The following is a 15,451-nucleotide window of genomic DNA, read 5'->3' as shown; positions in this document are numbered from 1 at the left end:
ATCACGTGGGCAGTAATTGTGGCCATCGGCCGTTTACCACAAATAATATTATAACAGGAGAAAGTTGACACGATAAAAAGGTTCATTGGAAAAAAACGCGTATATCTTAACTCTAAAAAATAAGGTGATTCTTGGGCCCTGATCTTGGCCTCCACTATTTCAAGGTTGTCTCTTAGTGGAAACTACACTAAATACATCCCTGTCAACCTTTGATACCTGACATCATTACCTCTTCATTTGCAGCTCCGAGCGAGAAATTCCACTGACGTTGGTGGTCTTCCTCTCCTCCTCACCACCTTTCTTCTCTTTTTATCCGTCTCACAGACGCTCGTTCGCGCATTGAAGGTATTCGCGATGTCGAGCAATCGTTTTGCCGACCTGGCAAGCACTAGCAAAGCGACTCCTCCTGCTTCGACCTCCAATCAACTCCAGGCTCCTGAGTCGTCAAATAACTCCAACGCATCCAAGGCTAGGAAGAGGAAGGGTCATCGCGGTGGTAGGAAGAAGCGAACGCGCAGAAAGAGTTTTGCGGCATTGGATGATGATGAACACGATGAAGATCGTGAAGCAACGGGAGAAGGGTTCTTCAATCTTCCGAGAGCCAACTTGAGCAATACCAGCATAGACAGTGAAGCATTGTTGGATCATCGGTGAGCTAGATCGATCGGGACGAATCTTGAGGGCAATCTCCTAACAAAACCTTTAGTGACCATCAACCATTGCGTCCCCGTCGAGCATCAACGACGCCAGCTGCAAGTGGCATACCAGTCTCACCTTTCTCAGGTTCAGCCAGCAACCGTCTACGATCGATACCAGCTGTCTCCACCGAGGAAGAGCATCCTGATCACACACCGTGGGACGAAAACGCACCATTGCTCGGCGAATCAGTGGTTTCTGGTTACGGCGCAAGTGAGGCAAGATCAAACCAAACGAGAAGTCGTCGCGCGTCTATCAAATCTTCAACGACGCGCCTAGGAACTTCTTCTGGCGCAAGAGATAACTACGATGTCAACGCCCCTCCATCCATGCCAGGCTCGCCCACTTTTGGTACAGCTGACCGTATAGAACTAAGTTTAGGGGATGTTATGATTCGGGATGAGCTTGGGGCAAGTCGCGACGACTCTCCGCACCGCATAATGGGTGACATCGACATCCTCTCCGACATGGAGGGCATGGGTGACAATCGCCCTGATATGGGTCGGCGTATGGCAACCGGAGCTGAGCAGGACGTTTGCTTTCCGGCTCCTGGTATGTCGGAGCTCGGAGACGACGATACACAATCGCAGGCTCATGAACACCGCCAATATCGAACGCGCCGCCGCCGTGGTCAATGGCCTGATTTATCTGTACTGGAGGAGTGGAGTCACATGGAAAAGGAGGACCGAACGGAAGAGCGCCGTGTAAAGAGGATCACAGAACCGCAACTCATCAATGGCCGCTTGCGCCCTGTGCGCAAGGGATGGTATCAGACGGACGAGGAGTCTCCATATCGTTTCACATATTTCAACGAGGAGTTCCAGAGCACAATTCATAGTCAGACTATTTCTGAGCTGGTCCAGCCTGGTGGTGGTTTCCGGGAACTTTTTGTTCCAGATCCTCGGGTGCTCTCAGATGATGAATCAGATGAAGACGACATGGAACCTACAGCGCTTCCAATGGGCTTGCGCCATCACAGTACCGCTACAACAGAGGGCAACTCTAAAGTTCACACGCGCCAACCATCACTATCGACAGTTCAAGATCACCACGACTTGCGCGAAGGAACTACATCGCCGCTCAAGGATCCTCTCGCGCATGTTGCTTCAAGAAGTGAATCTGGTCGTGCTACACCTACTGGACGGAAGTCTACCGATGAAAGTGCTCACGTCTCTCAAAACACTGCAGGCGAACCAAAGGAAAGGGCTGTCAGGTACGGAGAACGACCAGTCTGGTGGCTTGATGTCCTCTGCCCAACTGAGCCTGAGATGAAGGTCATATCTAAAGCTTTTGGCATTCACCCACTTACCGCAGAGGATATTATGCTTCAGGAGGCTCGCGAGAAGGTCGAGCTCTTCCGACATTATTATTTTGTTAACTATCGGTCGTTCGATCAAGACAACAACAGCGATAACTTTCTTGAGCCGGTGGATATGTATGTCGTGGTATTTCGCGAAGGCGTTCTCAGTTTCCACTTCTCGAAGACACCTCACCCGGCCAATGTCCGACGCAGAATTCGGCAACTGAAGGACTACCTCATTCTTTCTTCAGATTGGATTTCATACGCTATTATTGACGACATCACCGACGTGTTTGCTCCCTTGATACAGAATATCGAGGACGAGGTTGACGAGATCGATGACGCTATCCTAAAGCTGCATTCATCTGCCGACAAGCGACTTAATGAGACTTCTTCCAAGAATGACGATGCACTTACAAACTCAGATCCAAGCACGGATATGCTTCGGCGAGTGGGAGATTGCAGAAAGCGAGTTATGAGTCTATACAGGTTGTTGGGTAACAAGGCAGATGTCATTAAGGGATTTGCTAAGCGTTGCAATGAGCGGTGGGAAGTTGCGCCACGGTCTGAGATTGGTCTGTATCTCGGTGACATTCAAGATCATATTGTCACGATGACAGCTAACCTTGGCCACTATGAAAAGTAAGATTTCTCTCTACGACTGGAGCTACAGTTTGCTAATATGTACAGGATACTGGCTCGGTCTCACGGTAACTACCTCGCGCAGATCAACATACGGATGAACGAGCGTCAAGAACAGACGGCAGATGTTCTCGGCAAGCTTACTGTTCTTGGTACGATTGTGCTCCCTATGAACATCATCACGGGTCTTTGGGGTATGAACGTATGGGTGCCAGGCCAGGAATACGAAGGAGACCTTACGTGGTTCTTTTGGATTACTGCTGGCCTGTTGTTCTTCGGCCTGGCATGCTATATGATCGCCAAGAGAGTGTATAACATTGTTTAAAACAACAACCTCTTACTGCATACGACTAGCTATAAGGGTTAGACATTGGTGTTTTTTTGCGCAATCTGATCCGCGGCACATGGCAAGGCACACAGCCAACTTGCCACAGCTGCTTTGTTCTCTTTGTCATATTGGTGTTTGGAGAGTTGTTTTGGAAAATGGCTGTATATTTGGGACTCGCTTTTCTGCGAAAACGTATACCTTTGGGCTGTTAGAAATGGTGGGACTGCTAGGAAGTTTTTGTTCTATAGGCGGTGTTTGTGGTTAGAGATTACACAAAATTGTTATGAACCACTGTTAGCATACTTGCATGCTTCTCTCGAATGGTTATTACGATATTAAAGGGTCTGTCCAATTTCCTGGGTTATTCGGTTTCCACAACGAACATATGTTGAACTCTGTCTGTGCTTGGTGATTATCTCAATCCATACCTATTCAACCCATATCGTTTCAGAAGCTATGGAGTTTTCTCTTGTCCTACTAGTGAGGTAGTCTTTATTTAGTACCTAAAGTCCCCATAGTCTGTTCAATTTACAAATATCATTCGTGAGTTGCCAAATTAATGGTATTCAACCAGCATGAATTATTGAGCTGGACCAACCTGTGAAGCGGCCCACCCTATACTTGAGCCACGATCTGGAACAGCATTTGTCCTCACAGCATCGAGACCAAAAGCTACTATTGAGAATGCTACGTCTAAGAACCAAGTGCGGAGAGTTATAATTTGATTTATCGTGCTTCTAGATTTACACGCCTAGTACATTGCAGGTGTTGCATTGCTTTCCGGTTTATTGCCCAGTAATGGCTTCCCCCCCAACAATAAATTCATAACTGAGTCTACGCCCTAACGCCTTATACACCCAAATGCCGACCTTAGCCAGGATATGACGCGCCGTTGACATGTTTGCTAATGTGTAATGATCTGTGAAGTTCCCGATGACGCATAGAACGTGCTCGAGGGGACATGAGTCTATCGCCGCTGTCCAGCAAATGTAGCACGGAGAGCCAAGATTTGTTGCCTCTCCGCCTCAGGGAGCATGTCAATCTGTGACTGAGGAAGCTCCATAACTGCACGCATCAAGGCATCAGGATCCTGCGCAGCTGGTGCGGGGGCGGCGACAGGAGGAGCAGCATAGGGCTGAGGTGGTGCCTGATAAGGCATGGCAGCAACAGGAGGAGTGTTAGTTGCACCAGAAAAGCCAGGCATGGGCGCAGGAGGGAACGCGGCGGGGGGAGCACCAGGCTCGACAACAGACTGGATGGCTTCGGGAGAAACGAGCCCCATGAGGAGAAGAGCCTGGAACACGGCGTAGGCCAGCTGCGGCGCTTGTTGGAGGAGTTCGGTAGCGCGCTGCGGTTCGCTACTCGCAAGAGTCTTCATCTGCGAGAGAATATCGAGGAGCTGAGGAGGAGGAAGGGTTTCGAGCGTTCGCGAAATGGCGTCGGCGCAAGAGACACCGTGAGGAAGCTCCTTTCCGGCAGGTAAAGGAGGAAGAGTGCTTGGCTGAGCACTGTAGCTGGGAACTGCGCCATTGGAGACGTGTGGGTTGTAATTAGATATGCCTGGGTCCTTGTCGTCATCGCTACTCTTTTGGTCGTTACTAAAATCGACGCGAAGCTTTCGGCCCATGATCTCGAAATCGTTCAGGTTGCGCACAGCGGAAGAGGCAGAGTCTATATTATTGTGTCAGAGAGAACAGGTTTTTGAGGGCTGCTATCATCCGTACCGGTATCTGGATAGTCTGCGAACCCGAATCCTTTAGGTCGTCCAGTCTCGGGATCATACACAAGACGGAATCGCTCGACTTTGCCTGCGCTGCTGAAAATGTCGGTGATTTGCTCTTCGGTCAAGCCTGGAAGAAAAGTCAGATGCGATGCGATGCGACTACCAATTATGGCAACTGTGGTCTCACCATAGGGAATATTGCCGACAAAGACGACGCGAGAGGGTGGTCTTGTCGACATGTTGAAGTTTCAGTGATGCGAGTGTATTTGGAAGAAGGGGGGGGGGGATATAAGAGTCAAAGAACCAGAAATTCTGGCCAAGGTCAAGTCTTATATGTCACAAGGCGAAGACAAGAAGAGATGGCCCAAGATGTAATGCAATGTCAAAGTCTGGAAGAAGTTATTGAATTTCTCAGCCTTGCCAATGAACAATGGTTAGGCTGATGGGCAACGAGCTTCGGTGGAGACGATCTGTTGGCCATTCAAAACACAGAGTCAGCTGGGTCTCTGTCCCAAACTTACAGGCCCCATAAGCCCCGAGTCAAACCCGCCCTGGCTTAGTGCGCAAATAGAGAATACTAGACCCTGCAAAGCGCCCCCCGAGCTACGTTTTAGAAGAGGACGTCAGCCGCAGTTGGAAAAAGGTGGCCTTTTTGGATTTGGGGAAACGACTGGACAACTTGTACTGTAATTCTGTTCTCGCATTTGCTTGGTGTTTCTTTTTCTTTGAATTGTCCGGGTTCTCGAGTGCCAGGTGCAGATCCGCAATCAATAGAGAGAAACTCCAATCAATGCTGCCTCTCCTTATTGATAGCTGATTCTTTTGTTACATTCCCGTTGCTCTATTTCGCCGTCAACCCTCTCCTTTTTGATTGGCGCCTCACCCACGGATACCCTCGACTTACAACTGCACTGAATTTCTTTGTCGCAAGTAGATCATCATGCCTCCGAAATCGAGATTCACAAGGCTCGATGCCTTTACCAAGACGGTCGATGAGGCAAGAATTCGAACGACAAGTGGTGGTATCGTCACTATCGTGTCGCTACTAGTGGTCTTGTTCCTGTCATGGGGTGAATGGGCAGAATATCGACGCATTGACATACACCCGGAACTGATTGTGGACAAGGGAAGAGGTAGGAAAGCCTTTGCTATTGCTGGGAATAATGCGCAACTTCTGGTCGAATACTGACATGCTGTGTCTTACAGGAGAGCGCATGGAGATTCACTTAAATATCACATTCCCCAAGATGCCCTGCGAGCTCTTGACTCTGGACGTTATGGATGTATCTGGCGAACAGCAACACGGAGTCATGCACGGAGTGAACAAGGTCCGCCTCCAGCCTGCTAATCAAGGCGGTGCCGTTATCGATTCCAAGTCTCTTGCGCTCCACGACGAGTCCGCTGACCATCTCGATCCCTCATACTGTGGTGGCTGTTACGGTGCCCAGCCTCCTGCCAATGGTCGAAAGCCCGGGTGCTGTCAGACTTGCGACGAAGTTCGTGAGGCCTATGCACAGTCCTCATGGGCCTTTGGTCGTGGCGAGGGCGTTGAGCAGTGCGAGAGAGAACACTATGGCGAGAAGTTGGATGCGCAGCGCGAGGAGGGGTGCCGTATCGAGGGTGGTCTGCGTGTGAACAAGGTCATTGGTAACTTCCACTTTGCTCCCGGCCGAAGCTTTAGCAGTGGCAACATGCACGTCCATGACTTGAAGAACTACTGGGATGTCCCCAAGGGCAAATCGCACGACTTCACTCACTATATTCACTCTCTCCGCTTTGGACCTCAACTGCCCGACAACATTGCCAAGAAGGTTGGCACCAAGAGTTCGCTTTGGACCAACCACCACCAGAACCCTCTCGACAACACGCGCCAGGAGATTCACGACCCCAACTTCAACTTTATGTACTTTGTCAAGATTGTGCCTACCTCCTACCTTCCTCTTGGCTGGGATAGCAAGGGTATTAAGATTGCTGGTCTTTTGCAGGATGACAACGCTGGCCTCGGAGCCTATGGTTACTCTGAAGACGGCAGCGTTGAGACTCACCAGTACTCTGTGACTAGTCATAAGAGAAGTCTGGCGGGTGGTAACGATGCCGCTGAGGGTCACGCAGAGCGCCAGCACACCAGTGGTGGTATTCCTGGCGTTTTCTTTTCCTACGTAAGTACATATATACTGACTTTCCATATACATTTTCTGAAGCTAACATCCAACTAGGATATCTCGCCCATGAAGGTCGTTAACCGTGAGGAGAAGGCCAAGACTTTCAGTGGTTTCCTGGCCGGACTTTGCGCCATCGTTGGTGGAACCCTGACTGTTGCTGCTGCTGTGGATCGAGGACTGTTTGAGGGTGCGGCCCGTATCAAGAAGATGCGGACCAAGGACCAGTGAACGGAAAATTAGCCCGTTTATGTCTACAATGCGAGAGGGGCTTGGTTTGACGGATGGGCTTTGACGAAGGTGTCCATTGGTGGGAGCAGTTGTATGTAGATATTGCAAAAGTCCACTGCTATATGCGTTGGCGGGTAGGCGTTCTGGGATAGTTGTGATTTGAGCAGCACTGTAAAGAACATGAGACTGCGAATTGAATATACTTGAGATTCATGCACGAAAAGTCGATTGTTGTCATTTGAAGAATGTTTTGACGTGTGTTGAACCTAAGGATGTCTCATGAGGCGGCTAAAAAGGAAACTCGCTTCTATCCCTAGTTTCAACGGCCACTACAAGGGAGGATTGATTGAGATCTGCAAACTCACAAGCATGGAACATGGGGGAGTGTGGAAATATCTTGAGCTTGTCTTTGACTTTACTACCGGGGGATCGTGGAAACCGTACCCATGGAGTCGATCTTTGCTGAGTTTGTACCTGACAAGAATGATGAGCACGGAGATTAGTGACAAGATAGAGATGACTGTGCGTAAGCATATGAAGCGAATGGTTTTCGCTAATGGTTTGCTGCTTTATCTAACGCAAAGACTCAGCCAGGGATCCATGATGTCGCTGTAGCGAGAAGCGGCAGTCAGAGAGGCGAATGATGATCCTGAAGGGAGTGTCTGGTTTGGTGTTCGATGCAAAGAAGCAGAATTATAGCAAATGAGATACGAGATGCTCTGGCCACTTACATGTGGACGTTATACGATGATATAACGCTCAAAACGCCAGCTTGACTAGTTCAAAGGGCTGCAGAGAGTATCAATGCATTGATTGGTTCTCTAGTTTAGCACAGGTGATCATCTCGAAAACTCAATCTCAAATGAAGTCAACTTCGTATGGCTTGGGCCTGTTTATAACGACATATCGTCTCACAATTGAGCCTCTCGAGGTTAGTCTCGAGGTTAGTACAGTTATGAAACCCGATACCACTATACATAAATACTGATGCGAGCAGTCATGACAGTGGTGAAACGGTAGCCACATGCAGCAACGAGAATCGAGGTGTGATACGATTCCACTGTTAGCTTCCTGCGTCACTGCAAATGCCCTTGCATGGATGTTCTCTGCAGAAAGGTTCGTGATGCGCAGATGACTCGATTGTGACATCTCGATCCAGCCAGAGCCCGCCGGGTGGAGTTTAAATTATTATGTATTTGCGTACGCCTCATCTCAATACGCGTCTGATGCTAGTTTACTGATATTGATTGAGATTGAGGCTTGATTCATGTAAGATAAAGACTGGAAGAACACGCGTGCAATTTGCCTTGATACCAGTCCAGTCCTGGTTTGCCGAGTTGCTTCATTAGCGCCACACATGGGTTGCTAAAAAAAAAAAACACCCGTGGCGGAGAAATAAATACTCGTGCCCAGGTACGAAAAAGTGGAGGCTTATTAACGAGTCATCAGAGTCGTCGACTCTCGTCTCTAGAATCTGGATCCATTTTGGATGGACAACAATCGTCGTCTAGACCATTTCAAATGGGTCATAGGGAGGAAATAGAGCATTCGGTAAAGAAATCCTGGTTTATTTAGTTTATGGGATCGCAATGCAAAGGGGGCAATGAAGAGGCGCGGTCGACCCAGCATTACACTAAAAGGTCTTTGATGTGTTTCTACTGGGAGTCTGTGAGGCTGAGGATGACTTGGGATGACATCGCCAGTGCCTAGCGTATTGGAGGATGTGTCAATGGGGTTGTTGGCTTGATATTGTCGTCGTTGATGGAGAGCGAGGGGATCATAATCCGTAACATCTGTATGGACAGGACGTAAGATTACGATGAAATATGAAGCTTGTTCAACTAGAGCACGCCTCATGCACAAATGAACAAGTACCCCAGACCTAGCGTTGTGGCTGCAACAGAATTGGTCCCTGGTTGGCACCAGAACCCGGAAGCGGCTTGAAGCTGGTGGGGTCTTAGAAGCCAGCCCCTGGCTGGTGTCTCATTGTTGCATTGCTTCTAGCAATGGCTTTTTGTCTTGTTGTTTTGAGACCTTGAGAGGTGAAGATAAAGCAATAAATAAGGTAATCGGCAACGGACTTTGTTAGACGCTAGGGACATTGCGTTTATCTAACCAGACACATGCTCTATCAAAGACACAGTCTGGCAGTATACTATACATTCTCTACTTGTGCAACTATATTATCATCATTGCTGTTGTGTTACCACGGTTGCTGGTCGTTTCCTCGAAAGCAGCGAGATTAAAGATGCATGTGGACAACCTTAGTATGAGACTTAATGGCTGCCTTTCCGAGTACAGCAAGGCAGCATCTGTCTAATTTACCGGACTCTTCAACGCAAACAAGGACCATCCCTTGTTGGTGTATTTTACCTACCTTGAAGAGGTCGTGTCTCCGTCTTGGGTGGGTTCGTTCCCGTCAAGACGAAGATGAAGCATTATTCAATTCGAGATAGGCTTGCCTACTAGTTGTGGACACAGAGTCAATAGTGAACGCCCCTTTTGGTCATGAGGTGGCCCGTCTCGGGACAGTTTAGTTTCGGAGGAATTGAGCTGTGTACGTTAATAAAGCGGGGAGAATATCAGATCAGTGTCATGGTGCCATCAAGAGTGCTCGTATTTGAAACTTTAGACAATTGATACGATATTGCGGCTGAGGAGACAACTGTCTCGAGCAGAGGCCAGACAGGCTAAGGCTTCCTTATCAAGTGGCGAGAGGGAGGGGCTTTGCTCTGGGCTTTACGAGCGAGATATACAGTAGATTCATCCCGTGAGATCAGATTGGATCGTGTTGAAGAAGCATGGGTGTGGTGTGGTATCTGCAGGTAGTTTAAGGGGTCATCTACCTATGTGGATGAGCCTTGCACAAGGCTTCACATTGTGCAACTCAATGCCCTCATATCTTCACAAACCAGACCTCATAGTCTCACAACGCCCAACATCTGGCTGCAGTGCTTTGTTCCTAATTCAGTAATTATGTCTTTTGGAGTGTCGCACAGCCCAACGCCTCTTGCTTCCCTTGGACCTTGGACCTCTGACTCTCTCCACCTTCTTCTGGATGGATCCATCAAAAAAGGGACGGGTTTCCATCCTTGATCCATCCAGGCATTCTATCTCTCCACCCTTTCTTCCATCAATCCTGACTGCCTATGCACTACAACCAATGCCTAACAAAGCTGCACAGGGAACGTAAATTAGTGCCTTGTCTTGGTGCTTGGGGGCCAGGCTATGGATGGTCATGTACCGTTCCTCTACTTCCATGAGGGGCAGCTAATGGATGCCTTTCCGGTATCGTACTTTAATTAGGACATTAGCTCGGGTAGATTAGTAGCTCTCAGGCCCCTTCACCTTAAACCTCCACTACCTCCCACCCAACTTTACACCACCGTGGTACTGTACATACCTCTCGTCCAAGACAACTTAGCCCTGTGACGCCGCCATTGTTCGCTACTACATACATACGTATTGTTTGAATTGTTATTCACGTATACGCACTCGCCGCTCTTTTTTCCAAGTCTTGTTTTGTTTTCATTCAGACTCTGTTTGTGGCTTTGCTCTTTCGATTTTCAAGCCTACATAGATCAACGTCATTCAGCGTCGTCCGTCACCCCACGGGAATCATCAACAACGCCAATTGAAGCCGAATAGCACAGTACCCTGAATATACGCCACGGCACCGCGTCGCATTATCGCCGACCTCATATCGCGTCTCTTTCCAACCGACGACTTCCATCTGGTCTTCTGGCTCTTTGCTCGTTTCAACTTTGTTCCAGCAACCATCTCCGTATCACAATTCGCATAGCGCGGCCCGCGCAAGATCACTCTCCGACGCCGATCCCTCCTTGGCTACTACCTCTCGCCCTCGACTCGCCGTCATTCTTGACGTCTGTTAACCATCACACATTATTTGCTTTCTTCCGCCGAGATCGACAGCAGGCCTCTTTTTGCACTGTAATTTATGTTCCCACCCAAGATACTGGCTTAGACAATCGCTTCTTCGATTCATAGAGATTCGCGACAACTTGTTCACTTTTACATACACTCAGCGCAGCAATCCTTGGACCTCCCCTGGCTGTGCAAATTTCGAGTGCACTGGAACTATACCGAAACGACTGCCGTCTTGTTTTCGCATCTGCAGTGCATCTTGGCTTCTCAAGTTCCTGGCCTGCATGGAAACACGCCTCCATAGCTAAACTTTTACTCTAAAGCGACCATCATGTCGTCACGTCCGTCTCTACTGGATTTGCGATCGGATTCTTCGAACTCCAACCTTTCTACAGTCTCTAAACCCTTGCGCTCACCTCGCCTCCATGTTGCTGGCGAAGTTCCTCCTGAGCTGTCCCCCTTGGACGCTTTCGCTATGCAGAGTCGCCTACTCGCAAGGCAATTACAAGAAAGCGCCAAAGAGGGCAACCGAATGAGTCGCCTTCCTCCTCTAACTGTCGAGAGTCCATTAATTGTTCAGGGACGCTCTGAGTACTTTCGTTCGTTGTCACAAGATTCAGGCTCCGAAGCCGGTGACCACCCTCCTCTGCGCCCTAGTTCTGGTCTTGCGGTAAGGACAGAGGTGGAGGATGCCTTTAGCGATGACGCTGAGCGCCCTGTATCTATGCATCCACGAATGAGCCGAATACCGCCAACTCCCGATGAAGAGGTACCCGCAGTACCTCCCCGAGCTCCGTCTAGAGGACGGGTGTTGGATCACATCGATGAGACAGGCTCATTTTTCGGCGCCAGGAGGGAACGATCGCCCTCGCCGTTACATAGTGATACGCAGTCCCAGTTTGACAAGCGAATTGAATCATCTCCGTCTCGGAAAGAGGATGCTGCCTCATTACTTTCTGCCCGACGACCAAGCGGCTCGATTAGCGAATCAGTCACTGGTTCACCAGAAAAACCCAAGCATTCATTTGATGAACTTGGACTGGCACCACCTCTGACCTCATTTCATCAAAGACGACGTACACCCAGCAATGTCTCATCTCCCGCACTGCCTACCGACGAGGATTGCTCTAGTGGCATGGCGGCTTCGTTTCACTCACTGCCTCCACGGAAGCTATCTTCTGCAAGTGCAATGACCTCCCCTGCCGTGGGCTCTTACCGACGATCGCCATCCATTGGCTCCGAATCCTCTGCGCTTCCTCGACCGTCATTCAACTTTTCAAGACCTATGAGCAGGTCTGGCACACCTGGTATGGAGCCACCCTTGAGACAAGCTTCCTCTGATAGCCAGCCTTCGTTCATTTTGGCTGATGAGTCGGCTCATACACCAGTGAGCATGCATAGCGAGGCATTCCTTGAGCAACAGGCCGAAGACCGTGATAAGGGTGCACCATCCTACATCTATTCCAAATTCTCACTTCCGAGAGGCAAGGCCATTCAACGTGCAGAACCGGATGAAAACAATCCACAGGCTTCCTTCCATTGGGAACAACCCATGGTGCCCCCAAGCGACGTCCATCGATTTGAGAATGCCCCTCCACCATCACCTCCGACTCGACCTACGAGCTCTTCCGCCAATACCGTTCCAGACGATTCCCTGGCATCAGGCAGCTCAATGCCGAAGGCATCAATCGAGCTGAGAAAGGTTCAATCTGAAACGACACCGCCACCTATGCCCCAGCTATCTCCAACTGCAAGCAGACCATCAGCCGAGGAGCCGCGTGCTTCAGAGGATGTACCTAGAGGTCGAGGTAGAACGCCTGTATCAATAGCCACCAGTGACACAGCAAGCACAATCAAACCACCCCCAACCGCTCGCTCGACAGCACCTACAGCCTCGGAAATGAGTGCAGAGGAACATTTAGCGAAGGGTATCGCATGTCATGAAAGTGGCGATCTGAAAGAATCGACATACCATCTCAGATATGCAGCACGTCTGGGCGACCCGACCGCTATGCTTCTCTATGCGCTTGCCTGCCGTCATGGTTGGGGTATGCGTGCGAATCAGAAAGAGGGTGTGGAATGGCTCAGAAAGGCCGCGGAATGCGCTAGTGTCGAGATCGCGGATGATGAGAGTCATGTAAAGGAGGGCAAGCATGTCGACGTCGTGGAACGAAGAACTCGAAAAGCCCAATTTGCTCTGAGCATTTACGAATTGGGAGTGAGTCACATGAATGGCTGGGGTATTGAGCAGGACAAGTCACTGGCTCTCCGGTGCTTCGAGATCGCCGGTAGTAAGTCTCCCAGATGAACCATTTAATGCCAATTGCTAACCAAGACTTTAGACTGGGGTGATGTCGATGCGCTGGCTGAAGCTGGCTTTTGCTATGCGCAGGGTATTGGATGTAAGAAGAACCTGAAGAAGAGCGCCAAATTCTATCGCATGGCTGAAGCCAAGGGTATGAGCATGGTTGGGAACAGCTGGTAAGTCTCGACATCCAGAGCATAACCTAAAATCCACGCTCGTGCTCACTGACCTTGAACAGGATTCACAAGGCCAAATACGATGACGACGGCGAGTCAAACGCGTCCAAGAAAGATAAAAAGAAGGCCCGCAGCAAATCTCGAACCAGAACCATGTTTGGACTGAAGTGAGCTCACGAGCCGCTTCAGTGACACGCCTACTATGATAATGATGACATCTTCGACATACCCATTTTAATCGGAGTTTTGACTGGTTTTCCATTGCATTCGGGGGATTTCATGGGGTTTAGGAGGAATATTCTTGTGCTCCCTGTAACGACTGCTCAGGGCTGGTCCTGGGCCAGGTTAAGGAACTAGATTCAGTTCCGTGTTCAGCATCAAATTCTAGATGAGGATTTTTAGTGAGCATATACCCCGATGAAAGGGTAATATGAATTATTATGCCTAATTCAGGCACAGCAAGGATACCAGTACTTGAATTGTAGTACGATGGTTGTCTGTTCTATTCAATAGGTCCTTGAAGATTGCATCTCGTATCCAAGGACTAGCAGAAAGCAGAGGCACCCAAGTCAAGCATAAAGCCCTCCTTTTTTTTTTTTTTGTTAAATTAATCGCATTCGAAATATTGTATTGAGCCGTACTGGCATCATCAGTCACAACTCTGCCTGCCACAGATAAAGGCCTGTTTCAGTGACCCAGTGTACAGTGTACCGGGGTTGCGTGTTGTTACATGCCGTGGTCTACCTCATCTAACGTTCCAATAGGATCTCTACTTAGCTGTCAACATCCATCTTCTCCACCACGGGTACGTCTTCCACGCTAATGTACCGCTTGATCTCGTCCCTCTTGATGATCTTCTCGTTCAGCACCGCCGTCGTGCCCTTGGGGAAACGGTAACTCTGAAGCTTGGGTTCCTTCTCGTTAGGCTTGATGTAGTTTCTCTTGAGTGTTGTCTTGTCCTTGGTGATGATAGCCACGTCTACGTTTGAACCCGAGCCCAGATCGTTCCAGACACCAGCAAGAATGGCGTCGCTTGCCAACTTAACGGCTTCCTCCTGGTTAAGATCGGGCTTCCACTGCGTCTCAAAGACACTCATAGCTGCCAAGCTACCACTGCCCATGGTAACATAGGGAAGCTTATCTGTGCTGCCGTGAGCGTGGACAGTGAATAGGTGGGTGCCAGTAGGGTCGACGCCAGCAACGACTAGGTAGGCACCGATGTGGCCCTGGTAGCGGAAGAGGTGCTGCTTGAGGAGAGTCATGCAGGTGACGACGCGGGGCTTGCGACCTGTGGATAGGGAGTGCAGCTCGAGTTGAGAAGAGATGAGGGCGGTGGTGAACTCTGTGTCAGCGGCGGTACCGGCGCCAGCGCACCAAATTTGGGGGGAGATGTAGTGAAGCTTCTCGCAATTCTTGTCGGCGACAATGGGACCGGATGTGGCTCGAGTATCGGCAGCAATCTATGGCAAGGGTGTCAATACTGAGCTCTTGGTGGGATAGCGGTAGCTCCATTCAATGTCCCGAGACCGGCGATCGAGACAGAAAGGTATCACTTACCACAACACCACCATCAAATATGCATCCAACAATAGTCGTTCCAGTGCTGGTAGCCTTGGGAAGAGGCACTCCTCGGGCGTGGAGAGCCGCATTGCGGTTGTAGTTTGAGAAGTCGAAGCCAGGCATTTTGAAGGACCTATGATTCCCAGATTGAAAATATCAAGATGGCTGATTTGCCCGAGTGCCTGTTGGATGGTGCGGTGTCGTGAGAAATGGTAAAGTCGCCCGGGGTGTCTTTTGCGATGGGGATGTTGCTGGTCGTTGCAATTGCGAGGCGAGTTGAGGTTAACAAGGCAGAGCTGATGACGAGGCTAAAAGCTGCCTCCAGCAGTTGAGCTTCACTGAGCACCTACAGCAGCATACAGCGGCGCGCTCTGATTGGTTGAACCTAACAGGCACGACAGGCAGTCCACGCTGGAGCAGTAACCAGTGGCTCAAACAAGTTAACA

General features: G+C 49.6%; 6 protein-coding genes across 6 annotated transcripts; 3 read left to right on the top strand and 3 right to left on the bottom strand.

Moving 5' to 3' along the window:
- Positions 1–354: 354 nt before the first annotated feature.
- Positions 355–2,963, top strand: BKA55DRAFT_498529 (uncharacterized protein; the record flags this gene model as incomplete). The annotated part of the gene is made up of 3 exons (XM_046186565.1): positions 355–650; positions 707–2,638; positions 2,687–2,963. The coding sequence occupies 3 exons, from the start codon at positions 355–357 to the stop codon at positions 2,961–2,963; spliced, it is 2,505 nt and encodes an 834-aa protein (XP_046056562.1).
- Positions 2,964–3,624: 661 nt separating this feature from the next.
- BKA55DRAFT_549630 (hinge domain of cleavage stimulation factor subunit 2-domain-containing protein) lies at positions 3,625–5,162 on the bottom strand. The gene is made up of 3 exons (XM_046191227.1): positions 4,877–5,162; positions 4,691–4,816; positions 3,625–4,637 (listed from the first exon to the last, which is right to left on the bottom strand). The coding sequence occupies exons 1-3, from the start codon at positions 4,926–4,928 to the stop codon at positions 3,934–3,936; spliced, it is 882 nt and encodes a 293-aa protein (XP_046056561.1). The 5' UTR covers positions 4,929–5,162; the 3' UTR covers positions 3,625–3,933.
- Positions 5,163–5,381: 219 nt separating this feature from the next.
- BKA55DRAFT_23102 (endoplasmic reticulum vesicle transporter-domain-containing protein) lies at positions 5,382–7,219 on the top strand. Its single transcript, XM_046185273.1, has 3 exons — positions 5,382–5,822; positions 5,896–6,848; positions 6,906–7,219. Exons 1-3 carry the CDS (start codon positions 5,630–5,632, stop codon positions 7,077–7,079), a joined length of 1,320 nt encoding a protein of 439 aa, XP_046056560.1. The 5' UTR covers positions 5,382–5,629; the 3' UTR covers positions 7,080–7,219.
- Positions 7,220–8,387: 1,168 nt separating this feature from the next.
- Positions 8,388–9,048, bottom strand: BKA55DRAFT_23088 (uncharacterized protein). The gene has a single exon (XM_046185271.1). The coding sequence runs from the start codon at positions 8,934–8,936 to the stop codon at positions 8,547–8,549; it is 390 nt and encodes a 129-aa protein (XP_046056559.1). The 5' UTR covers positions 8,937–9,048; the 3' UTR covers positions 8,388–8,546.
- A 2,247-nt stretch (positions 9,049–11,295) lies between these two features.
- Positions 11,296–13,616, top strand: BKA55DRAFT_588406 (uncharacterized protein; the record flags this gene model as incomplete). The annotated part of the gene is made up of 3 exons (XM_046194782.1): positions 11,296–13,255; positions 13,307–13,445; positions 13,508–13,616. 3 exons carry the CDS (start codon positions 11,296–11,298, stop codon positions 13,614–13,616), a joined length of 2,208 nt encoding a protein of 735 aa, XP_046056558.1.
- Positions 13,617–13,773: 157 nt separating this feature from the next.
- BKA55DRAFT_22989 (nucleophile aminohydrolase) lies at positions 13,774–15,450 on the bottom strand. The gene is made up of 2 exons (XM_046185265.1): positions 15,003–15,450; positions 13,774–14,905 (listed from the first exon to the last, which is right to left on the bottom strand). Exons 1-2 carry the CDS (start codon positions 15,126–15,128, stop codon positions 14,219–14,221), a joined length of 813 nt encoding a protein of 270 aa, XP_046056557.1. The 5' UTR covers positions 15,129–15,450; the 3' UTR covers positions 13,774–14,218.
- Position 15,451: the final 1 nt, after the last annotated feature.

Source organism: Fusarium redolens, assembly GCF_020744475.1.
Source record: "Fusarium redolens strain MPI-CAGE-AT-0023 chromosome Unknown BKA55scaffold_1, whole genome shotgun sequence".
NCBI classification, from domain to species: Eukaryota; Fungi; Ascomycota; class Sordariomycetes; order Hypocreales; family Nectriaceae; genus Fusarium; species Fusarium redolens.
The sequence above is the reverse complement of the archived record's forward strand: the minus strand, read 5'-3'. Positions and strand labels throughout refer to the sequence as shown.